Source organism: Chinchilla lanigera, unplaced genomic scaffold (genome assembly GCF_000276665.1).
Source record: "Chinchilla lanigera isolate Chin_1 unplaced genomic scaffold, ChiLan1.0 scaffold00052, whole genome shotgun sequence".
In the NCBI taxonomy this organism is placed as follows: domain Eukaryota; kingdom Metazoa; phylum Chordata; class Mammalia; order Rodentia; family Chinchillidae; genus Chinchilla; species Chinchilla lanigera.
The window spans coordinates 2,682,996-2,709,652 of NW_004955453.1; the positions used below are offsets into that span (position 1 = coordinate 2,682,996).

Genomic DNA, 26,657 nt, shown 5'->3' on the forward strand with positions numbered 1-26,657 from the left:
CCTCTTACAAGAGGCAGTTTATCATGTGATTCTCCCTCCTGCCCCAGCACTGCTGGGAGATCAAACCCAGGTCCTTTTGCATACCAAGCAAATACTGTACCATTGAGCTACATCCCTGGCCATGGCACCCGATTTTAAAGTGAAAAAAAAAAAGTAAACTTGTCTAGGAAATCTTCGTAAATTTTACTTTTGAATTTCCATATTAAGAAAGAATGTCACCTTGTATCTTTAGGTATGTGTCTGTTGTCTTTTGGCTGAGCATTTCATTTTTAAATGTAGCCCACTTAAAAAGTACATTTTATGCAATGAAATTTCTCAAATAACTGGCACCCTTTAGATGGCACACGTGTGCATCTGACGTTGCAGATGATACTGACTGCGCTTAGACATGGAGGCCAGAAGGGAGCTTGCACTGTGTGGCTCACTCCCATTGAGGCTGAAGCTTGCTTTTTCTTCTGCATGAGGAATTTAAATATGTCTTAATCTAAGCTTTTGTTGTTCTTGGTTTGGGGGTTTTTGTTGTTTTTGGTTTTTTATTCTTGTTTTCCTATTGGGGATTGAACTCAGGGAACATTAAACTACATCCCCAGTCCTTTTCATTTTTTAAATTTTGACTCAGGGGCTTGCTGAGTTGCCCAAGCTGGTCCCAAACTGAAATCCTCCTGCTTCAGCTCCCAACTAGCTGTAAATAGAGGCATTTTGTTTTATTTTTAATTGCTAAGTTGGAGTTTTATCTATTGGGTCATTTGTGATTAATTACAGAACAGGTTAATCATAGAATTAACAAAGCAGAGCACCTGCCTGGCAAGCACAGATCCTGAGTTCAATTCCCAGTACCAAAAAAAAAAAGAAAGAAAGAATTAATAAAACAGTAAAAGTCTTCATTCCATTAAACTGTCCCTCCATCATGCAGCTGCTGTTCACAGTTGCTGAGTCCTGTTCTGTGCAGAGGACTGAAGTATAGGGGTGATAGTCTGGTTTGATGGAGACACATGAGAAGGTGGTTGGAATATAGTACAGTTTAGCCAGGTAAAAACCTGGCATATGAACCCGCATAATCGGTATAGTACAGGCATGGCTTTCCCTTGCGAAAAATCTCAACCACACACTCACTGATGGGATTATATGTTGTCACAGCTTATATAAAAAAAAGCCAAAGCACATAAAAATAATATCTTTTTCAGATATACATATTCACACTTAACTAAGGGCATAAATTAATGGCATGTTGTGATTGGTAGTAATTAATAAATTAAGAATTTTAGAATTTAGCCAGGCATGGTGGTACATGCCTGTAATCCTAGCACCCGGGAGGCTGAGACAGGAGGACCACTGCAAATTTGAAGCCACCTTAGACTATATAACAAGACCTTATCCCCCCAAAAAAATTTTTTTAAATTTAAAGCTGGTTATTTAGAGGCAGCCTTCTTTCCAGCTCCCTGCTTCTATCCTTCTTAGACAGAGGCTTTCTTTTTCTCAATAAATTCTTCCTACTCTTAAAACAAAAAAAACTAGTTATTTAAATTTATCTTTACTTACCCTTTAATAGCAACAACTTTCTTATTAATTTCAGTAGTTAAAATTCTCTTTTTCTCTTTGGTTATGTATCTTACCATCTTACATAAGCTATATCAGTGTTTATTTTCCTTTCAGAGTGAATTGAATGACTTAGACTACGTATATGACCTCTTCTCAGTCATTATACACAAAGGTGGCTGCTATGGAGGACATTATCATGTATATATTAAAGATGTTGATCATCTGGGAAACTGGCAATTTCACGTAAGCATGAAAATATTTTGTTGGTGATCTTTTGCCATGTATTATATATGTGTCCTATAGAAACTTGATAGGCGCTGAAAGTTAATACATGTATGTTTTAAATTTTTCTTTTTTTTTGTTTGCTTGTTTGCTGTTGTTGTTGTTGCTGTTGCTGTTGCTGTCGCTGATGTTGAGGTAGAATCTTGCTCTAGCCCTAACTCACCTTGGAGCCCAGGCTGCCCTTGAACTTGTGGTGATCCTCCTGCCTCAGCCTCTGAAGTGCTAGGTTACAGGTGTAAGCCACCATGCCCAGCTGTTTCTAAATAATTTTACATACATAGAAAATTCAGAATAGTCCAGATACCTCCCACACACCCTTTACCACCTTTTGCCACATTTGTGCATATGTGCACGCACGCCCACACACCATTACCATCATTAGTGCTGACCCATTTAAAGTTACGTTGGACACATCAGAGCCTGTTGGCCCCTAAATACTTCATTGTTTATCTACCCAAAACAAGATCATTCTCTTACCTAAACATGAGATCAGAATCAGGAAATTTAAACATTGGTATAATTTTTTTTAACATTGATATCATATATAGTGTATAATATATTGTATATATACGTATACACACACACATATGGTGGTACCTCAGTTCACAAAGTTAATTCTTTCCTATTATGGTTGATACATTTTGTCAACAGTTCTGGTTACAGAATTTATTCCAGAATAATGGAAAGAATTAAGTTTGTGAACTAAGGAACCGCTATAATTATATTCAGATTCCATCAGTTGTCCAATTCACCATCCTTTATGGAAATGTTTTTCCCTCTCTAGCATGAACTCCAACGTCATCAGCTGGCCATTTCCTAACCCTCTAGTCTAGAACCACCCTCGGCTTTACGTCCTCCATTTTGACAAAGAGGTAGCATTCATCTATAACTGAAAAGTATATATTTTTTCCCAACAAATAAAATGAGCATTGTTTTAGATAATGTACAATAGGGTTTTGTATCCTGCAGACTGTAAGGAAAATGTAATAAACACAATCACCTTCCTGTAGCTTTCACACAGTATTTAAACCAGGGTGAATTTTGTCCTATTTAATATGACTGCAGCGTCATGTCTTCTGTAAGTAGCTCTTTAAAACCGTGCTCACTGACACTAACTAAATTGACATTCAGCCCTTGCCTAGGACCACAGAGCAGTGAAACAAAACACTTTGATCCTCTTAGAATGGTTTTCTGTGAGCAGTGTTTTTTTTCCATTTGAAAAGCTGTCCGTTGTCATTGATTGAAGAATCCATATTTCCCCACTAATCTGCTATGCCAGCTCCATCAGGAGCTTTGTGCTGGTTTAGTTTCCTATGCTCCTGCATCCTTTTCCAGAATCCCTGTCAATATTATCTCATGTGGGTGTGTGCACCTGCATGCCCCACACACACACAATGACGTTCAGAAGCTTCATATGTGACAGTATGTAGCTTTCTTGAGTGTCTTTTTAAGTTTTCTAATTTTCTCCAAAAAAATTAAAAACTTGTAGAATTTCTAAGGCAAAGTATGAACTAGAGTTCCTAAGAAATTATGATGTCTTACATAGACATCAACCCCAAACTGTCAACCAGGTTTCTAAAATAAAATGAAAATGCAATATGACATCTATATTTAAGTTACAATCATGCTAGGATGTAAAATGCTTAGAACATCATTTCCTGATTATTTGTCATGACTGTTTATAAATAATTTCTTCACTTGTGATATGGCTTCGCTTAGAGCCAGTAATGTCTAAAATGCAGATCCCTTTGTTGACATTCAACTTGCTTTCCAAATCGTCTATTTGTATTTCTAATGTTCTGTCAGTTGTACTTGGAGTGTACTGAGAGATATACATATTCTATGAAATTTAGATGTGAAGAAAAAAACTATATTCTAACAGTATCAAGAAAATGGTTACCAGAAAGAGGCGCTGTGGGCCTATGCCTCTACTTTGTGCCTTTTGGAGTACTGCACAAAGTTGGTTGTTGAAATGAAGTTATCTTTAGTGTATTGGTCTTTAACTTTTTTGTTGTTTCTTTTTGGGTGGTTTTTTTGTTTTGTTTTATATGTTTGTTTGTTTTTTTGGTTTCTTTTTGGAGGGAGGGTCTTGCTTTGTAGTTTAGGCTGTCCTTTAGGTCACTATGTAGCCCTGGCTGGCCTCAGACTCATGGCACTCCTCCTATCTCAGCCTCCCAGTGCTGGGATTATAGGCATGTGTCACTACACCCTGCAGCTTATTGGGTTTTTCATTTGTTTGTTTTTTAGACAGGGTCTTGCTGTGTAAAAAGCAGAGTGGCTTGAACTCACTGTGTAGCCCAGGCTGGCCTTGAACTCACAGTGATCCTCCTGCCTCGGCCTCCCCAGGACTGGGATTAAAGGCATGTACCACCACACCTGGCCAGCAACAATTTTAGTCTTATAATTGATTTTGTAATCAACAGTTTTGCTCAACTCCCTTATGTTGTAGCAGCAAAGAAGAGGCAGCGCTCTTTTCCCCTTCCCAGTCCTTTTTCTTGCATCTCTTTTCCTGACCGCACTGCAGTGGCGTACAGTTCTGGGTTGAGAAACCTGTGCAGACATCACTGTCAAATGCTTGTCCAGATTTTCCAAGACAGTCTGTGAGGCATCTCCCCAAGCAGATTAGTGAAGCGCTTCTCATCCTGTCTGGTCTGTTTCAGCCCTGTGTTCCCTGTTTAGTTTAAGCTGCTCCTAGTTACCGCCCCCACACTGCTGTCTTGCATATTCAGTTTCCTGGAGCAGAGAATCTTATGCCCTAGAGTGGGCACTCTCACCCCCCAACCCCCTTTCCACTTTGCAATTACAGTAGCTTTAGTTCACTCTGAAATGAAGCTGAGGCTTTCATTTGGTCCTGATGAAAGCTTGTCCCCAGGACTGATAAATGTTTAGGATGTTCTCTTTTTGTTTTTCTCCTGCCCACTCCCACTGTGTTGTGCTTCTTTTCTTCAATTAGGCCTGCACCTATTGTAAGCTTCCTTCACTCCTTCCAGGCCTCTGGTCTGAGCAGGCGCACCTCACCCCGGGCAGCCCAGCCCCCGCCTGAGGAGCATGTGCGTCTGCCCCCTCGGTCCCTCCTGCAGTTTGACTCAGCCACTTTCAGAGCTGAGCTGTTATTCTAGCTGACAGCGTTTGTCTCCCGACTTTCAAGGCATAAGTACCTGCTTGCGATCTTATTTTCAGGGTTATCATTGAAATCACACACAAACATAGTAGCTTCACCCACTCTGGTGAGACAACATATTTGAAGATAATGATTCTTTCTGGGTTGTGGCTTCTTGAATATCTCGTTGCTGTTTTGTGTTCATTTCTTTAGCATTAACTAGCACTTTCTAGTACTGTCAGAATCGCCTAGTTCTGCCATGTGACTCAAGGAGCCGTGGCATTCTGTCACATGGCTGTGCTCTTACACTGGAAGCTGTGTTGTTACCTTAGCAGGGTCTTCCTCACACAATAAAGAACAGTCAAAAGGTTTTTTCCATGTGAGCTGGGTATATTTTCCTGTTCATAGCTTCTAGTAAGCAGCCTACTTGTTAATTTTTTTTCATATTGTTCTGTGTGTTGAGAACCACTAGCTTTTTAACCAGAGCTCTGCAGTATTCAAATAATGATTTAATGGTTTAATGGCTTCCCCTTTACTAAATGTACCTGCTGGACACTGTGCTTGCGTCTTTACTGGCCTAGGAGACCTCCTGTGCCTAGAGACAGAGGGTTCCAAGTATCCCAAACATAGACAGGTCTCGTTCTTTCTGCCAATAGTTTGGCAGTTCTGTCTCCTTCAAGGAGCTGCTCCCTATATACATACAGTTCTTTAGTAGGTGCTATTTGTAAAGAGTAACTTTGAGGACCAAGCTTAGCCTTTCACTCCCAAATCCTGACTGTATGAACATCAAAATGGAAGCTCAAGTCAGGGATAGTGGTGCACGCCAGTACTTAGGAAGCTGAGGCAGGAGGATCATCTCAAGTTCACGGCTAGCCTAGGCTAGTGAGTTTAAGACCAGCCTGAACTCCATGGGAAGACCTTATCTCAAAAACAAAACAAACAAACAAAAAATGCTGTATGTAGGGGGAAAGCCAATACAGATTTCTTAGCAAGAGAATTTTAACATATTCCCCAATACCGTTATCAAATATAGTATAAATTTCTTGAGTGACCAGGAAGAGACTATTTATGCTGAGTTTGCAAAAATAAGTAGCATTTCTTTAGCCAGGTACAAATGATTAAGAACATGCTAGATAGAAGATCAGAAAATGTTTTGAACTAGATGATAATGAAAACCCAATATACCAAATTAACATGGGGCACAGCTAGAGCAGTGCCTTGCTGGAAAGTTCTGGAATCTGCCATGTGTGTTATGCCAGAATTTTTACTTACCTCATCATCCTACTTTGCAGATAAAACTGGGGAGATTAAGTAATCCGTCCAGAATTCTTCAATGAAACTTGGATCTCAAACTGAATCTAAAACATACACAGATTATTGTGACATTTTTACCACCGTTTCTGGAGATCTATGATAGAAACTCTGTTACTTTTCTTCCTAGGAGGCAGATAGGAATTTGAAAACTCTTGAGAATGAAGAAGACGTCGATGATCCATTGACAGCTCTAAAAGCAGTCTTACTACAGGTAGAGTGGATAGTGTATGTGTTTATATAAGGACATCAGATGGTATTAGTTTCTGTTTCCTAAAAGGAAAAATGTCCCCATTTTAATTTAATCAAATCTTCAAAGGCTTCTTCTCTATTTAAGTAACATTATGAAGTATCGAGGTTAAAGATTCAGTCTGTGAATTTTGAGAAGCTACAACTGATCCTGGAACAGTTATATATTACTGTCTTTTAGAACTTGTTTATACTTTGAAATATTCAGATAAAAAACTTTTTTTTTTCTTCTAAAAATCCTAAATAATTTACCAAATTTGCCAGGAATTTACCAAATTCCTGGTTATTGCTCTTTTAATGTTTAAAGGTTATTGCTCTTTTAATGATTAAACTGTGATGCCTGGGAAGCAGCAAAATTCAGGTTTCCTAAACTGAGGCGTATAATGAAATAATTGTGATTAATCCACTTACTGTGTCTGTGTTTGGAGCACATTGAATTGTTGATCTCTTTGAATTTGTGTTACAATTATTTCTCATCAGATTTTCTTAAGTGACTTTGTATTTCTTTCATAAGGAGGAGAATAATCTAATCCCTATGGACCAGCTCGGCCAGAAACTCTTGAAAAAGATAGGAATATCTTGGAACAAGAAGTACAGAAAGCAGCATGGACCACTGCGAAAGGTAGTAAGTGCCATTGACGTAGGAATCCGAGTCCCAGGGAACTTCATCACGACCTCCACTGTGGACTCTTGGGCAGGAGGGCATTTTAAAAAGTCCAGTTTGGGCATAGCAAATCCCTGGCCAGCCTGAACTATAGCACAAGACCCTGTCTCAAAAAATAAAAAACAAAAAAATGAAAATAAAATCATCAGTTTTGCATAGTGGTTATAATTTAGCTGCTACTTCTTGTTGGTTTTTGGTTTTGGTTTTTTTAGCTTTTGTCATTTGAGACAGGATTTTCACTGTGCAGCCTAGGCAGACCTGAAATTCAAGATCCTCCTACCTCAGCTTCCTGAATGCTGGGATTATAGGTATGGGCCACCAAGGCCTGCTTAAATTATTTACTAAGTATTACTTTATGAATTATCAAGACAAAAACAACAAAAAAGAGACCTTGGCTCCCAATCACAAAAGCAAAACAGTATTGTCACCAACCACTCAGATTTCTCACATGCTGAATCACTTGTTTTCCTAGGTTATAAGATCAGATACAAACACTGATATGTCAAAAACCAGAGTATACAACTTGACTGAAAACCAGCAAAGCAACAGAATATGCAGTGAACGTTGGGAGCTGTTTTGTGTAAGAGCAAAACACTCACCTCAGTAAGGTTTTTAAATGCATCTTTTAATTAGACCATCAAACATCAGTTTTCTGTTTCTTGAGTGACCAGGAAGAGAATAGCATTATTTTGGAGAATTAGGTCTAAATTTTTGAGGGAATTTATATTTTTTGTAGTGTCCAATTTAGTAGCATAAAGTTGTTTAAAATGTTCCATATTAATCATTTTGGTGTCTCTAGAACCTGAGGTTATGTCCCTTTTTCATGTCTCATGTTAACTTGTATTTCCTTGCTATTTTATTTTCATCTTTCTTGCTGGGGGTTGCTAAATTTATTTCCAAAAAAACAACTTTTGGTGGTGCACGCCTGTAATCCTAGCAGTCGGGAGGCTAAGGCAGGAGAAATCATTGTGAGTTCGAGACCAGCTTGGTCTACAGAGTGAGCTCAAGGCCAGCCTGAACCGCATAGCAACACCGTGTCTCAGTAAAAAAAAAAAAAAAATTGGGGTCCAGGGATATAGCTCAGCAACACAGTACCTGCCTGGTGCACAAGTCCTGAGTTCAACTGACAGTACCCCCCCAAAAAAACTTTTGCCTTTGATATAATTAGATAAAATCCTACTGATTTTCTCTACTGCTTATTTGTTTTCTATTCCATTGATTTGTCTTTGTCTGTAATTATTTCTTCCCTACTACTTTCTGGCTTTAATTTGATCATCTTTTTCTAGTTTCTTGGCTTGGTGTCTCACTTTTAAAATCTTCATTCTAATACATTTTTTTAAAGCTCTGAGTTTTGGCTGGCTGTAGTGACATACACCTGTAATCCCAGCAGTCTAGGAGGCTGAGGCAACAGAACAGGACTTGAGACCAACCTGGGCTACATAGTGAGTTCAAGGATACCTTAGAACTCATCTCAAAAAACAGAAACAAAAAAAAGCAGTAGGCTTCTTCCTAAGCAGTAATTTAGCTGCAGCTGTATTTGACATGCTTCCATTACCATTCACTTTGAAATATTTGTACTTGCCCTTGACCCCTTTCTTCTGTTGGCCCATGAGTTCTGTGGAAGTGTGCTTTGTGTCGGAGTGTGTGGGGATTTCTGTTTTTTATTATGTCTGTAAATTGACTTCTGATGAATACTATGTGTCTTTGTCACTTTCCCACCACTGAAGTTTATTGTGGCTCGCCGTTACGGTCCCTGGCTAGCTGGCTACAAGGCAGAAGTGGCATGGTGAGTGGGTACGGGCAGAAAGCTGCTCACACCACCACGGCCAGGAAGCACAGAGTGGAGGGAGGAGGTGGGGACAAGAACCCTTCCGACCACCCCCCCAGTGACCTCCCTTCTCTGACCAGGCCCCTCCCAACAGCACATCAGATCAGAACCAGTCAGTGGACCACTGATGGATACAGTGCCCCATAATCGAGGCACCTTCCAAAAGCCCTGCCCCTGTGTGCATGGGACTTTGGGGGACATTTCAAACCCAGACCACAGCACCAAGGCACTTTGAAAGCATACTCTGTATTTCAGATCTTTTAAACTCAGTGAGACTTGTTTCATAGTTCAGAGTATGATCTGTCTTGCTGATTGTTCTATGTTCACTGGACAAAGTTTTCTTTGCAGTTTTGGGGTGTAGTGTTTTATAAATGTGAACTGGATCACATTGGTTTAGAGTGTTCTGCATTCTCTGCACTTTTAATTTTTGGTCTTTTTGCTCTGTGAGTTACTGAAAGGAATTTTGAAAACTCGCACCTAGCCCAGCTTGGTGGCAGGTACCTGCAGTCCCAGCTACTTGGGAGGCTGAGACAGGTAGTCCTTTGACCTTAGGAGTTTGAAACCATCCTGGGTAACATAACGAGACCTTGTCTCAAAAAAATAAAAGTCTCCCAACTATAATTGCGGGTTTGTCTCTTCCTCCTTTTAATTTTGACAGCTTATGCTTCATTTATCTTGAAGCTGTATTATTAGGAACGTATACGTTGAGGACTGGTACAACCTCCTGACGTGGAATGTCCTTTATGTCTGATAATATTCCTTCCCTTGAAATACCTTGTCTCATGTTTCTGTAGCTACACAAGCTTTCTTTTGCAAGTGTTCTTTCTTTCATTTCTGTTATATTTGTGCTGTTTAGCTTCCCTTTTCATGGGCCTTGCTGGGGGTTTATCAAGGTTATTAAACTTTCTGAGACAGTGCCTCGGTTCAGGGTGCCCTCGAACTCCAGCCGACACTGTTACTTCAGCCTCCCAGGCTGTGGGATTACAGAAGCGCACCTCCATGCTCAGTTAGTTCCTTTTACTGTTTTTCTCGTGTAAATTGATTGTTCCATCTTTTTTTTTTTTTGATACCAGGAATTGAACTCAGGACCTTGCACTTGCCAGGCAGGACTGTTCCATCTTTTAAGAATCCAGCGTCCTGTTTCTTTGCATGTCATGTATTCTTTTGTATATCTTAATTTTTAAATCATAAGTTAACAGATTATAGTTGTATATATTTATGCAGTAAAAAGTGATATAATTAATACAAAGTAGAATAAGTAAATCAAGCCAGTTAACGAATCCATCACCTCAAGTATTAAGAACATTTGAAATTTACTGTCTTAACAATTTTGAAATATACATTATTACTTACTGTATTCACCATGCTATAGAATGTATCTTAAAAGAAAAAACTTACTCCTGTCTCAGGAGGCTGTGTACTTTGTGGCCACCCCTCAGTTTAATCTTTTATACACTGGACATGGCTTGGGGGAGACTGAATTGGGTTATTCTCAAAAGTTCTATGTTTCATTCTAAGGAGCCCGTAAACCAGGGATGGTAGAAGGCTCTATTCAGAGAACCTCCTCGGTATTGCTTTCTGCTAGGTTCCTTGTGGGCTTGTGCTGTCTGTCCACCAGTGAGGGGTTAGTAAAGGATTTGGGGGATTTGACATAGATACGGGGCACATTTGTGGAATATTTCTCTGTCCCTCTCCGGCACTCAAATTCTGCCCCTCACCTACATGAGACTCCTGCCTCTGCTGGAACTCTGTCTCACCATAGCGGCCGCAGACCAAGGTAGACAAACACACAGGTCACCTAGTTTGAGAGGACTGTGTCCACCCCACTTGGTGCCTGCCTGCTTCGGCTACTCTTAACGGTCATTTGCATTGTTAATCTATAGAGTTTGTCATTTTTATCAGAAAGATCGGTCTTATGAAGCTTGGAAAGCCTTATGAAGTTCGAGGCATAAAAGAATCAATCCCCAACTATCAAACAGTAAAAAACTTGACTATACAGAAAGTTCATTACTCAGTGCTTTCAAATTGTTGATACTTAATTGTCCCTAAAACAAGTTAACTAAAAAACTATTTTAGCATCTGTTCTCGTGCACAGTATCAGCAGTGTTGTCTCTGGTCATACTCTTAGGCCCTGAGAGTTTGTGATGAAATAATACTTTTGATTAGAGCTTTGACACAAATTACTTTTAGAGAAAAGTGAGTGCCCTTTGTATGTTGGTTGATGAGGTAAGTAAGTGTCATGGTGAGCCCCACATGCTTGTGTGTATAAAGGTACTCCTGCCGGTGAGAAGGAGGGGATCCAAGGCCCCGTCGAAATTAAGGAGTAAGAGAGAGGCAAAAGGGGTCGGGGGAGAGAACCGGAAGTGGAGAGATGTGGTTACTGGTGTTATAATGACCAGTCAGTTCTTTGCGAACCCTGATTGTCCCCAAGGATTGGGCAGAACTGAGGAAGATGAATGTTCAGCACTTACTAAGGAAAGTGAAGTGCAAAGGAGCGCTGAAGAGAAAAGGTGTTTGCGGAGAAGCGCTCTGCAGAGTGAGTCTAGGCAGTTCAAGTAGGAAGAGCAGCACACCCTGCGGAGTGAGGGCGGGCAAGTAGAAGGCTCGCCGCAGCCAGGAGCTTAGTGATCCGTCTTTGATATCCTCTCTCTGATGTCAGAGCCAAGCCTGCCTATCAAAACCTGATTGTTCTCACACCACAAAGCTGTCCTCAGGTGCAGGGCTTTGCTTGATCTCATGAAGTTCTTGTGCCAGAAGAACTGAAACAGCATTCCCTGATTGGTTTTTTTCCGGTACTGGGAATCGAACTCACGACCTTGCGCTTGCCAGGCAGGTGCTGTGCCACTGAGCTAAATCCCCGGCCCCCTGATTGGTATTCAGTGCGGGGCTTGGCTCATTCCTGCACACATCCTATGCCAGGAGAATTAAAAATATATTCTCCGTGATTAACAGGTTTCCCAGCTGCCCCAGCCACGTTGCCATGCACTAGGCCCCTGCCTCATTTCCTCATAATTTTTAAGGGTTGCTGAGGAAGTAGAGGTCTCTGTCTTAATATAACTACTTCCTGCTGAAGGGGTTGTAGGCCCTGCTACTGGGGATTATATACAGCACTGTCTAACTACCTTAGGGTGAATTGGCTCACTAGCTGGGCTAGGAAAACCTGTCAGAAAACATGGAGAAAGGAGTTATACTAGTGTGTACACATGGAGCACTGTTGGGCTGCCCATTTAGTGGAAGAGAGCTCAGTAGGCCTGTCAGGAACCTGTGGGCGCCAAAAGGGGTATTAGGCAGGTTCAGTGTCTCTTTATAGTGATTGTACTTACCTGTCCTCAAAGCACAACTGGAGTCTTGCTTTTTGAGGAGTAGCTTCGGATCTTGCAGTGGTTCACATGAGTAGTCTTAGTCCTGTGAAAATTTGAGTCATCATTTCCCATGAGGGTTTTTATACTTTGTCATTGTGTCCCTTGAAGAAGGACCAGAAAGATTTTTCAGAGACTAGGAATAAGGCTAGGGTATTGAAGGACTGCAAAGCTGCCGTTCTTCCCTCCCTGTCAGGCTTTTGATTTCCCAGAGAGACTTTACACATGTTCCTTTGGTGTCCCTTGCCAGGAGTGACAGTGACCCGCCTGGGAAGACAGACTACTTCTAGGAGTTGTAATTAGTAAGCCCCTTTCTTTTCCTTTTTCGCAGACTGCTGTGTGGGCATGTAGCACAAAAGGCATATTTGACGTAGCCCCTCTCTGGGAGTGGTGAGAGTCAACCCTCCAGTGCTGTGGTCAGGCATGCCAACTGCCTGACACTCGGAGCAGACCTCGGCAGAGGCTTGGTGTAGTCCTGTGCCCACAGTCCAGTCTTCTTGCATTTAAAGTGGGACCTCCTTTCCCAGAACAGCCCCTGACATTAAAAGATAACCAAAGCTTACAGTTACTACTTTATTTCAGCAGAGTCTGGATTGTTGGTTTTAAACTTGATAGTGGTACACTGTGTGGTTGCCATAGTTCTGTGCTTTCTTTAGATTGCTTTTAAATCTTTCAGAAGAGTATGGTCTACTCTTCTATCTACCTGATAGGTTTCTTTAAGTACTTTTTTTTAACTAAAGAAAAGAGCCGGGCGTGGTGGCACACGCCTGTAATCCCAGCACTCAGGAGGCTGAGGCAGGAGGATTGTTGTGAGTTGGAGGCCAGCCTAAGCTACAAAGTGAGCTCAAGCTCAGCCTGAACTGCAGACTGAAACCCTGTCTCAAAAAGACCAAAGGGGAAAAAAAAAAGAAAGAAAAACAGGGTTAGTGAAGTATAGAAATGATTTTCAGAGCCCAGGATATAGTGGCACAGCTCCTGCCTGGCAAGCACAAGGTCCTGAGTTCGATTCCTGGTACCAAAAAAAAAAAAGAAGTGATTTTCAAATCATGGCCTGGCAGCTCTCACCCTTAACATGACAATTGAACAGAGCATTCCGATTTTTTTTTTTTCCTGGTGCTGGGAATCGAACTCATGACCTTGCGCTTGCCAGGCAGGCGCTGTGCCACTGAGCTACATCCCCAACCCTAGCATTCTGATTTTTATTAAATGTTGTCTTCTACTGGAATAAGTCACCCCCACCCTCACTCGTTGGCCAGAAATAAAGGTGAGATTTTAAAATATAATCTCAAAAAGGAAGAAAAATAATTCTTGTCAAGTCTAATTTTTTAAAAATGTTATTAATTTAGTATTTTTTTTTTTTGTTTCTGTATAGTTTTTACAGCTCCATTCTCAGACATTTCTGCTCAGTTCAGATGAAGGTACGGTTAGTCTACAGAAGAAGCTTTCTGCCCAGGCTGAGTCTGATTTCCAAAGTAATGGTCAGCAGATTCTCCAGATGCTGGCCTCAAAACCCCCGGGGTCAGAGGATAACGCTACCTGTCCCCACTGGTTTGATATAAATGATTCCAGAGTCCAGCCGATCAAGGAAAAAGATATTGAACAGCAATTCCAGGGTAAAGAAAGTGCCTATATGCTGTTTTATCGGAAATCCCAGTTGCAGAGACCACCTGAAGGTATGGAAAGAAAATTTTCCTATTATTTAGTGACTATAAACATGGAGTGCTATTTGAATTTTTCCTCTCTTAAAAGACGACTTACCCTAGGAACATTTTAAAATAGTTTCAGCCTGAGTAATATTTTAAAGAAGTAATTTATTATGCCAAATGAAATATAGCAGTTTGTCATTTTACAAAGATCATACATGTCTGTTTAATTTTCTGCACTGTAATCAGAGGTCATGATTGGATTTTCCTGGACTTGTAATAGTTTCTTCTTGGGCTGGGCATGGTGGAACACAACTGTAATCTCAGCACTCAGGAGACGAGTGCCAAAGGATCGCTGTGAGTTCAGAGCCAGCCTGAACTACATAGCAAGATCCTGCTCCAAACTGCTTTAGCTGGGTTGGCATACCCGAGTGTGATTGCGCTGTGTTCAGGCTTGTGTCTGTCCTTCAGCCATGTTGCCTTTGAGTGCTGTAAGTGGCTTTCGTCTTACTGCTTATCTTCTTTATTTTCTTATTTCTTTCTTCTTTTCCATGAAAATGATGGTCCCTGAGCAGCAGAAATTTCTTTGAAGCACTGCATTATGCCAAGAGAGGTTAATATTTGAGACCTGTAATAATGAGTATTTTTTAACTGAAGCTGTTAAGATGACTAATAAATCAGTCAGATTTTTTTTATTATTTTCTCAAAGTCCTTTCAGAAGTAAGAAAAACCCATAGCAGGAAAGCGTTTTAGATTGCAGCATAGCTGTGATTAGAGATGAAGAGAATGTTCTTAGAAAATGAGAAAGTAATCATTTTTTATAAAGAATAAGGATAAAGCAGTTGCTAATTTGCATGAGAATCAAAGAATATGAACTTGCTACATCTAAAACAGTTACATAACTGTGCTGTTAACCAAAAAGGCTTTGTACTTTTCTGGGAAGAAAAAAGATACGGGATTAGTTCTGACAGAAATATTGCAGATCAAAATTCACAATTACAGCAGTACATATTAACAGAAAGTATGTCTTCAGATGGAGTATTAATGTTTTTTTCACTGACTTGAATTTTGGTGTAACCATAATTGGAATATGTAAAAAATGAAGTTTCCCTAAAGTTAGCTTGATGGACTTTTTTGAGCATGAAGGGACAGGATTTTATAAAAATAATTATAATTTTCACAGAGAAAGATAAAGTAATGACAGTTGAAGAAAGGACTACTGGGAAGTTTACTGTATCTGTAAAAAGATACTATACAGCTAAAACAGTGAAGCTACTGTGGGATTAACGCCAAGAGGTAGGCAGGTCATTGAAAGAGAGCAATAAAGCCGGGAATTGATCTGAGTATATATGAGATTTTAACCCACGGTAAGCAAGATACCTGTTCAGATAAATGGAAAACTGAATTACTCAATAAATACAACTGGGAAGTTGATTTGTTGCTAAGGAAATAACTAAAGCACTTCCTGCTATTCTGCAGTCACTTCAATTAAACTGTAGCTCTTTTCAGTAGAAAAAGAAACCTTAAAATATGTAAAATATAAATATCTGATCTGAAGATAAAAAAGACTTCTCTAAGGTTAAAAGCAAACAAAGAAAAAAATTAAGGAAAAGCAATATAAACTTTAAACAGAATTACAAAGCAAATGACAAGCTAATCAAAAGCAGTAAAATGTATGACAAGTGTACTTTCCCTGTATGGTAAATCGTGGCACTCAGTATATATCCTCAGGAAAAGGATGTAAGAAATCCTATTTGTTAAAAAAAATTTTAACCTAAACCATAATTAGAAAAACTTGAAACAGCATCAAGTACAACTTTTGCCCTGTCGTGTCAAATATTTCTATGAACCTTGCCAGGTGTGGTCGCACAACCTGAAATTCGTAGATATTTGAAGGTGTTCCTTCTACAGCTGGTAGCTATGTAAATTAATGCAACCAATTTGGGTGTACATATCTAAAAGCCTTAAAACTGTTGCCCCCTCTAAACCAGTAACTCTCACAAATTTGTCTTGAAATATTTGTCTTGAAAGAACTATATATGAATATTTATGCTCAGAGATGCTTGTTGACCCCATTATTTTATAATATTGACTAATTGGAAACCACCTTAGTATATAACAGAAAAACACTGAGTAGATTAATTATGCTAAGTATAGAGTAGATGTGCCGGGGATATAGCTCAGCGGCATAATACCTGCCTGGCAAGCATGAGGTTGTGAGTTCGATTCCCAGTACCAAAAAAAAAGACTATTATGCAATCATTTAAGGCTATGGAAAAGTACAACATATGAAATGAAAAAGCAAGTTACAAATATGTAACCCTAGTTTTTTTGTTTTGTTTTGTTTTGGGGTTTTTTTGGTCTTTTTGAGACAGGGTCTCGCTATGCAGTTCAAGCTGGCCGTGAGCTCATTTCTGTAAAGCCTAGTTGTTTTTAAAAGTGTGTGTGGGTGTGTGTATGTATGTTTTAGGAGTGAGATTACAGGTACAGTAGTATCTGTTACTCTTTAGAAAATAATTTCTAGAAGTTTTATAGTAACCAGTTGTTACATTTATAATCGGGATAAAAATAGGGAGTGACCTTTCTTAAAACATACTTAAAGAGAGTTGAAGAGAAGAAATTCTTCTAGCTTGACTTAAAAACTGCCAGCCTTTCATTTGATGTTGGGAAACGGAACCTTCACACAGCCGGTCAGCAGCAGCTCTCCCAGCAGCCGGCACCGTCCGTTCCAGCCTCCGTGCTGCCTCTTCAGCAGCCGGATTTCACTTAGTCAGCACAAGTTAACCAAGAGTTTCATCCACAGCTCGAGCCAATCCCAGATACAGGGTTCCTTGCCATTTGCTGAAGGAAATGGATGCAGCCAATGTGGAACTACAGAGGAAAAGGTAATTTTAAGTCACTTTCAGAGTTTGAATAGTTTTTCTGGGGATGGAGATTAATTTAAGTCTTAAGCTTTTAATAATGAAAACTGAAAAGAAAAAATCCAGCTATTTGGCTGCTGAAATTTTACAGTAGTTTTCACTTACTTTGAAGAAGTAATCTTTACCTGTGAGAGTGACATGTACTGACATAAAATAGCCATTGCTAAGTAAGGATGGAAGCCTCAGAAGGCCAGAGAAATCAGTGAGCACACAGTTGGGAACGTGAATTCTGTGAAGACAGAGTGTCATTAAAACTACCCTCACTTTTTTTTGAGACAGGGCCTTGCTAGTTAGTTCAGGCTGGCCTTGAATTACTGTGTAGCCCAGGCTGACCTCGAACTTGCCGTGATCCTGCTGCCTCAGCCTCCCAGGTACTGGGATTACAGGTGGGCTGCACCATGCCCAGCCTTGCCCTCACTTTCAGGTAGTTGTGGAAAACTGGCGTCCAGTGATGGCGGACTAGAGGCGGGCCGATTATCATAAGGGGAGATGTGCACTGCTGGGCTTAGTGTCAGTCTCGGGCAGAAACCTGCAATCAGTTCTTACAGACGGCTGCTGCGAACTTAATGATCTCAACATTCTCTTCGAGGGCCTCATACTGGACCCTGAAAAAGTGTTTCTTTATTTGCTCTGTGATAGAGTCACTAGGGTATTGGGTAAGGAAATGGGTGTTTCCATGGGCTCCATCTGGACCCAAGGGGCAAATTCTGTGACAGAGATGTTTTAACCTGTAGAAGTAGTCCAGATGAGCATTTGGGGTTTTGAGGGGTAGAATAACCCAGGGAGTTTAGTCAGCCAGTAATAAAGGCTTTAGTGCGGTCATCAGAAAAGCCAGTGCTCTCCAGACCATGATAACACAATGTATCTGAAGTCTGGATCGTAGTGACAGCCCCATGCCATCTCTGCCCTGGTCACAGTGCCTAGGAGAGCAAGTTTGACACCAGGCTTTGAGTCGGGGGTGGAGTCAAAGGAGCAGCCAGCACCCCAGCACAGGCTGTGGCTGCCCCGCTGCACCCGGAGAGCACACTAGCAGCTGCTAATGCAGAAGAGCCTAAGGAGTCCACTGGAAGTCAGGATGGCACATGAGTTGGTAAATCTACCTCCTAACACAAGTATGTGAGCGTATGACTGGCATTTTGTCCCTAGCTGTAACATAACCTCAAGACTGAAGATTTCAAGTTTCAGCATTTGTGCAAAGAAATGTACTTGATGTTGCATAATTTACACAAAAAGTTTTCCCTTGGGTTTCATGGTAGTAATTAGAGCTGCATGTTTGCTATTTATTGAAAATGAATCATTTTGGCAGATAGAAAAAAAGGATATTAGATAGAATGGAAAACTTACTTGCATTGTGAAGCAGATATTTTTGGTTTGAGATAACACAGTATCTGTTATAAAAAACATAGTATTTGTGTATTTTTTTATGCCTCTATAAAGAACAGAATGTGATTCTGCAAATAATAATATTGAGTTACATCTCCACATGGGGCCTCATTATCATTTCTTCAATGGAGCTCTGCACCCAGTGAGCGGTCCGATGGAAAGCATGTGGGGTTTGACCTTCGATAAAAGGAAAACTCTAGGAGATCTCCAGCAGTCAATATTTCAGGTAATTTAGCTTTACTTCTTCTTAGTTGGGACAGTTAGGTTCATCTTCAGCTGGCTTCTCCATTTCATCTTCTTAGGTTATAGCTATTCTTCAAGAAAAGTCCTGGGTCTCCCAGTACATAGAGGGTGAAACAAACGATCTTAAGCCCTTTAGGGAGGCTTTCTACATTCTTCTGCCAGCAACTTTTCAAGTAGAGAATCAGGCCTCATACATTTTAATGTGGGGGCCAGAAAGCAGATAAAGTTGTCTCTTTTGGGAAATAAATGAAAGAGAATTGTTTTTCAAAGGGCATGAAAAGATGAAGTTCAGCGTATGGCTTAAAATCACAAACCACTAAACAAATTAAAGCAATTTTGTATTCTCTGATATTAACTAGCATTTATAATAAGCTTCTTTACATCCCCAGCCCTTTTTTTTGTTTTGAGATAGGGACTCACTGAGTTGTCCAGACTGGCCTTGAACTTGTGATCCTCTTGCCTCAGCCTCTTCAGTAGCTGGGATTATAGGCATATGCCATCACATCTGGCTTTTTCTTTCTGTTTTTTGCCATGTTAGGAATGGAATTCAGGTCCTCGTGTGTGCTAGAAAGAGAAATCTCCTCCACTGAACTATACCCCCAGACCTCTCCTCAATTCAGTTTTGAGACAGTAAATTGCCTGAACTGGCGGCAAATTGTCAACTGTCCTGCCTCAGCCCCCTATAACTAGAATTGTAGGTGTGCACCACCACAGACTGCCCTAACAAGATTCTTAAGTGAAGGAAAATGCCTATTAGTCTCTAAGTAAAAACCAGATGTTCTTATTCTTGTTGTCCAGGTAAGTGATCCAGCTGTTTCAATAACAGTGGTAACAACAATAATTCTTCATTTTGCTTATAATTCTTTCATAAAAATTATGTAGTTAGTTCTTTAACTTCATGAGGTCAAGTTGACTCCATTTTAGGATGAAATAAATGAAAATTCGAAGGTCAGAGTGTTGCCTGTGCTGAGCCACCTAGTGAGTGGTGGCTCTAGGACCCCTCCGCCAGCGGTCTTTCCCTTAGGTACACGTCTGCACTCCGCACCTCCTCCTGGCCAAGGAAGAGGGATATAGAAGGTGTAACCTTTGTAGATTTTGTTCCAGAAATAACTTAAATGAAATTTCTGAAAACTGTATCCCTCACCAAAATTACCTTTTGATTTTCTTGTACTTAGAAAAGCAAACACATTTTTTAAACTTCGATTTGTATGTTATTTAAATACTGGATTGATATCAGTATCTAAATTTGTCTGATATTTCTGAACTTCTATAGCAAAAGTTCATTTCTGAGCTAATTCTGGCAGTGAGTTGGGATCTGAACCTGTTCAGGGCAGCATTTCAAACTGGAAGGCCGTGCTCACTTTTGTAAGTTTTAGGAGCACTCCTGTCTGTGCTTTCTAGTGTTTCAAGTGTACATCTTTGTGAACAGCTGTCTTAGAGGTAAGCCTCTAGCCAGAGTTTGTGAGATAGACAGTGAATGAATTGGTCTCTGTCTCTCGCTCTCTCCCTCTCTCTGCATCTGTCTGTCTCCGTCTGTCTGTCTCTCTCTCTCAGTGTTGTGGGTTGAATCCAGGGCTCTCATATTAAGTTACATCCCCAGTGCATTTTTTATTTTGAGACAAGGTCTCACTAAGTTAGCCAAGCTGGGCTTGAACTTGGAATCTTCCTACCTCAGCTTTCCAGAGTGCTGGGATACAGGTGTGTGCCACTATGCCCAGCTTTGATTCCCTTTTAAATAAGGAATTTCTTCGTAAGAGGAATACCTTGTGTTATTAAACTCTAGTGGAAAAAAGAGAAAAATAAATAAATAAGCACTGGATAGTCACCCCCTTTCTGAGTAAGGCTGCTGTGGTGAGGTTCGCACAGTCCTCCAGGTCTTAGATCTACAGCCTTGGAGAACAGACCTGGCAAGCTGTTACACACGTGGCTATACCGCTTTCAAATCTGCACAGGAGGTCCTCCTTTCAGGGGTAACTCGGATGCTGGTGTGCACTGGAGCTGGTGCTGCACTTCCCTGAGCAGTGCCCAGGGAACAGGTAAGTGTGGCGCTCAGGGCAGAAACTCCCTTGCTGGCCTGCTGAGCAGTCTGCGTTCTACTAACAGGGGCCTTCACCTGATCTGAGGAGAACCGTGTAGGTGTGAATGCCAGTCTTCAGCCATTAGTACATGAGATCACCATCTTCGGATGTCACTAGTTTCACAAGAGTAGTGTCGCATTTCCACCTGTTTGGTACTGGTAGGGATGGGAGTACTCATTTGCTTTCTCCCTGTATAGATCGGCACACTGCTGTTGTTGTTCAACCTGAAATCATGGTACTCATGTTATTTTTCATTGTTCTCTTTGTTGCATTCTCCTCAGCTGTTAGAATTTTGGGAAGGAGACATGGTTCTCAGTGTTGCAAAGCGTGTTCCAGCAGGACTTCATGTTTACCAGGCACTTCATGGTAAGAGCAATGTGAACACAGCAACTCAGTTTAAGAATTCATATTTTGGGCCAGCCATGGGGGCGCACACCTGTAATCCCAGCACTCAGGAGGCTGAGGCAGGAAGATCATTGCTAGTTCGAGGCCAGCCTGGACTACAAAGTGAGCTCAAGGCCAGCCTGAAGTGCATAGCGAGACCCTGTCTCAAAAAGACCAAAAAAAAGGAAAAGAATTTGTATTTTGAGGGAGCTCACCCGTGGTTTTCTCATGGCCAGTCCTTGTGCCACCTACTGCTACTTCTTATCCACATAGCTTATCATTATGTTGCCAGTTTTTCAAAACGAAGTAATTTATCCCATTTATAATATATCCAACCTACATAATATGTGAAATCTTCCTATCATGGAAATGTTTTATATTTTCTGAAACTAGGGCTACCTTTTTAAAAGTAATTTTATATTATCACCAACTGTTGAGCAGAACGATCTGAAAGCCATTTGAGTCTTGTCTGTGCAGCTTGACTTTCTGCCAACTCTCAGCTTCAGATTTTGTAACACAGGAAAGTACTTTTAGAATAAGTACTTCTTTCCTTTAAATTTCAAAATGATAACAGCTACACTGTGTCTTAATTATTTACTGGTTGGCTGGAACAGAATATCCAACACCCACAAGTTAAAGGAAAAAAGGCTTCGTTTAGCTCATAATTTGTAGGGCATTTAGTCCGTAGTCTGCTGGTTCCATGACAGAGGAGCATGGCAGGAGAGAAACAGCCCATGGCTGGGCAAGCAGGAAGCAATAAGCCTTCCTTCTTTCCCTTTTTATTCAGTCCAAACTATAAGCCTGTTGGTTGGTGCCACCCACACCACCCATACCACCCATACCCAGGGAGGGTCTTCTCACTCTATCACCCAGATGATAAATCCATTATCCACACCCAGCACGATGCTAAGCCCATCTGTGGACTAATCCAGTATCACACACTCATGATCTAGTCACTCCCCAAAACCCCACCTAACAGTGCGTGTGGGTTTGGAGGGACATCTAGTTATAAGCCTTAACACATTAGTAACATTTATTTTGGACTTCCCTATGCCAAATACTGTGATAACTGTTCTATGCTAATTTATCTCATTTGAGTTTTACAACATTCTTCTATCCCCGTTTTATAAATGAGGGAACTGAGCTTAGAGGATTGACACATACAGAGTCATGGAGCTGGCTCGTGGGAGAAGCTGAACCGTGTGGTACCTATCACAGTTGGCATGTGCTTTGATTAAGATTGGCCTTTGTACTGACTACCTGCTACCATGCTCACAAACTACCTGAGCTTTTAAAGTAAAAGTAAAAACAATGTCCGGCATGGTGATGCACACCTGTAATTCCAACACTTAGGAAGCTGAGGCAGGAGGATCACTGTGTGTTCAAGGCCAGCCTGAACTGCACAATGAGACCCTATCTCAAAAAACAGAAAATAAAATTTTAAAAAAAGATGTCAAATGATAATAAAATAAAAAACTTGACTATCCCAGCTCTGTCTTCAGCTGAAGTGTTCCTGGTGATCATGATGAATGATCTCACTGTTGATTTCATCCTCCTAGGAAATGAGCTGACATTGTGTGAAGTTGGAATTGCTGATGGGGAAGATATCTTTGTTTGGAATGGAGTGGAGGTAAAGAAACAAATTATGAAGAAATATCATAATTTTAGGTTTTTTTAAGTCATTGCATGAAGTTTTGGCCATGTATGTGAAGGCAATTTAATGTTAGAAAGCTGCCGAAATGCTCCATGCATTTTAGTCCAGGTAGTCATATGTTAAAGAGAGCTGTTGAGAGCTTCATCATGCCAGGCAGTGTCTCTGCTGGGCAGAGGTGGGATGGTCGCATTCCTGGTGTGAGTTGCAGCACCAGGCTGTTACAAGGACTCAAGGGCGTGACTGCCGGTCTGCTGAGGTGTACAGTGGAGGCCCTTAGAGGGGCAGAGTGAGCTCTCAGTCTCATGGGGGTGAGGAGCAGCTTCTCAGCCCCGCTGTGCCTGTCCCAGGTCCTTCAGTGTTTCCAAGGCCTTGTTACCACCCAGATGATTCATAAATCACTGCATCCCATCCAGATTTCTCTCCTGAGAAAGAAAAGAAAAACTTTCAAAAGAAATCAAAAGTTATTCTTCTGATACATGAAAGTCAATCAAGACATTTTTATTGTTTTTGGAAGAAATGAAGGTTATTCTACCGGGGCAGTCTTTCACTATGCTATCATGTTAATTTGGCGAATGCCAATCACACTGGTGATTGTCTGAATATTGTTGCAGGTTGGCGGTGTCCAGATTCCGACTGGTGTTGACTGTGAGCCCCTGCTGTTGCATGTTCTTCATCTGGAGACAGATGGTGATGGCAGACGGCGTGGGCAGGTGGTAGAGTCTCCGCATGTCTTTCCAGCCAATGCGGAAGTGGGCGCCGTGCTCACCTCGTTGGCCATCCCAGCAGGCGTCATCCTCACCCACAGTGCCCGGTCTGCAGGGGAAGAGAGCTGGACCCCTATTCCCCGGGAAAGCATGCAGAGGACCTTCAGAGAGCATGGTCTCAGGGACGGAAGCTCACTTTTAGTTCAGGACGCTTACAGTGATGATAACAGGTAACTCACTAAAAAGAGGAAAGGGGAAACTTTGTTTTAAGTTATTTCAATACAATACCATCTAGGACAGTGGTGGCAAACCTCCAGCATGCATGTTGAAGCAGGCTGTTTTTTGTTTTGTTTTGTTTTTTGTGTTTTTGAGACACAGTCTCACTATGCAGTTCAGGCCAGCCTTGAGCTCATTTTGTAGCCCAGGCTGGTCTTGAACTTGTAATGATCCTCCTGCCTCAGCCTCCCGAGTGCTGGGATTACAGGCGTGCACCACCACGCCCAGCTCTTGTAGCAGGCTGTTTGTAATAGTAAGAGTTAAATGTTTATATTCTGAATACTGTTTTAGACTCTGCAACTTAGAAAAAAATATTAAAAAGTGATTTTTTTTTTTTTAATAAATGTGGTAACAAAATAATATAGGTATCCTGGATTTTGTTGTTGTTGTTGTTTTGTTTTTTGGTACCAGGAACCAAAACTCACAACTGTGGGCTTGCCAGGCAGGCCCTCTTGGTTTTACAGACAAGATACAGTCTAAAGTAGTTGGTTATGAAGCAAAATCCTATCATGTGAATTCTGATTAGAACGAATTATAAAACTCAAGGTATATTTTCACGAAGGAAATTCGTGAAATTCTTCATGAAGAAGTCATTAAGATCATGGTTAAGTTGTTCTGGATATTTTATTAAAAGAGACCCACAAAGCAATACAGTTTTTCCTTATAATCCCTTGTATGGCTCCTGAGAGCCTCCCAGCTGCCCAAATAAGGCAGCTACTTAGGTAACCACCCCTGGAATCCTGAGGTCACATTTAGGGCTCAGACGTGCTGTCCCTCCCCGCAGTTGTGACCCACACCGCTCTCCCACACTGTCGTAGTGAACGTAGTGAGCGTTGCATCCCTGCCTGACCGGTACTTCAAGTGCCCTTGGGTGTCAGCTCTCGTGTGGTGATTCAGTGTCGGGACAGTGAGCAGCGCCCTTGGGGACTGGGTTTCTCGCACGTGTTTTGCAGACATGTGTTTCTCCTTCTTGTTTATAGTGAAGTTTATTTTATATTCTTTTATGAAAGGTCAGCTGTACTTTTTAGGATGTGGAAAATAAAGAAGTGAAGACAGAAGAGGCCCCAAGCACAGCCCATTTCCATGCAGTAGTGATCACTGTAGCATCGGTGGCTTTCCTTTTCTTCTAAATGGAATTGTTGTTTTGAAGGTTTTTATCTTTCTAAGCGTAATGATTGCTTTGTCGGTGAATAGTTGTGTCCTGCTTCCCTGCCTCCCGTGTTTGTAGACTGCGCCTCGCCTGAGGCTGCGCAATAATCAGTTGACCCTGACTGCGTGAGGCAGGATGAGGCAGTAGGAAAGGGCAGGGACTTGGGAACCAGCTGTCCGGACTGGCTCGCAACTTTGCTGCTTACTGACAGCGTAGCCTTGGGCAGTTGTTTCATCTCTCTCTGTTCCGTTATTTCTGCAAAATGGGGACAGCGACTAGGGCCGACTTCACAGAGTTTCGGGGACTAAGAGAATTATGTGCTTCCTGAACGTTTGCACGTAGCAGTGCTCACCGTTTCAGTGAGCCTCTTCATCATCCAGTTTCCACAGAGGTGATCTTCAGGGCACACCTGTGCTTACAACTTGATTATGTTTAAGATTGTACCTTAAAGTGGGCTCCCAGCATGGAGAGCCTGACCAAGAGTAGGATGAGTCTCAGGGCTATGATCATCACTCCCAGAAAGGACTGCCACTAGCCTAGTCAGTGCCACTGTGTGAATTAGGAAGAAGTCACCTGCTCTACAGGGCTTCTCTGTCTGTGGGAAGATTTTGTTAGAAAAGATACTCTGCTGTCTCAAGAAGATAAAGAAATACTAATTAAACCAATCTCAATCAGTGAAATCAACGATGAAATTAAAAACCTACCAATGAAGAAAAACCCAGGCCCTGACGGATTCACTTCTCACTTCTCCCAGACCACATGCCAGCTCATGGAGCACACTTAAGTAAACGCAAAGGAGTTGAAATTATCCCGTGCATACTGTCAGACTATAGGGCAATGAAATTGGAAGTCAGAAAAAGAAATCACGAGAACTTCATAAACACATGGAAATTAAATAGCACCCTCCTGAATAACCAGTGGGTCACCGATGAAATTAAAGAAGAAATTATACAGTTTCTACAATTAAATGATAATGATAGTACAACATATTGGAACATATGGGACACGATGAAAGCAGTCCTGAGAGGGACATTTATAGGTGTGAATACCCATGTCAGGAAAACAGAGCAAGCACAAATAAACAACTTAATGTTGAACCTCAGACTTCTAGAAAAAAAGAGCAGACCAAGCCCATATGAGCTTTGGAAATTGTACAGATCAGAGCAGAAATTAATGCATTGGAGACTAAGATAACAATACAAAGAATCAATGAATTGAAAGGTCAGTTCTTTGGAAGATAAAATAAAATCAACAAATCCTTAGCCAACCTTATCAAAAAAGGGGAAGAAAAGACTCAAACCCATGGAAGTAGGAACGAAAAGGGTGAAATCACAACAGACCCTGCAGAAATCCAGAAGCTCATTTACACCTACCTTGAGAATTTGTATTCTAACAAGATGGAAAATGCAGAAGAAATGGCCAGATTCCTAGATACATACAAATTACCAAAGCTGAATCAAGAAGATATAAAAATCCTAAAAAAGATACTCTACAGCCAACTGCTAACATAAAACTCTTTAACGGAAATACAAGTCTATGATGTAAATGATGCATGTGACACCCCTTAGATGTGGCACTTGGGTACAGTCTGTAGAACTGTACATGGCTTGCCTGTTACAAAACTAAATCTGAATCCTGAGAGGTGGGCCCTGGAACTCTTGTTTTGGGGGAATTTTTTTTAAGACAGGTCTCACTATATAGTACAGGCTGGCCTTGAACTTGAGGTGATCTTCCTGCCTCAGCCTCCCAGATTCTGGGACTGTAGGTATGTGCCACCACAGCCACAAGGCCCTGGTTCTTTGTTGAAAGCTCCCATGGGAATTCCCCTGTGCAGGTAGAAGCCAACAGCTGGTTCCTTAGGTACAGCACTTCTCCTTGAAAACCGTGGC

General features: G+C 41.2%; 1 protein-coding gene across 5 annotated transcripts in view; it reads left to right on the forward strand.

Annotated features, from left to right (window-relative positions):
- The window catches only part of Usp40 (ubiquitin specific peptidase 40), a 78,510-nt gene that overhangs the window by 21,763 nt on the left and 30,090 nt on the right, over positions 1–26,657 (forward strand). For 4 of the 5 annotated variants that reach the window (XM_013519861.1, XM_013519859.1, XM_013519860.1 and 1 more), the window contains 9 exons: positions 1,654–1,782; positions 6,363–6,446; positions 6,996–7,106; positions 13,705–14,005; positions 16,779–16,860; positions 18,334–18,505; positions 20,882–20,966; positions 22,544–22,614; positions 23,250–23,572. In XM_013519861.1, coding sequence (XP_013375315.1) covers positions 1,654–1,782; positions 6,363–6,446; positions 6,996–7,106; positions 13,705–14,005; positions 16,779–16,860; positions 18,334–18,505; positions 20,882–20,966; positions 22,544–22,614; positions 23,250–23,572 — 1,358 coding nt within the window. The remainder of the gene's footprint in view (positions 1–1,653; positions 1,783–6,362; positions 6,447–6,995; positions 7,107–13,704; positions 14,006–16,778; positions 16,861–18,333; positions 18,506–20,881; positions 20,967–22,543; positions 22,615–23,249; positions 23,573–26,657) is intronic. The other variant, XM_013519858.1, reaches the window with a different exon arrangement.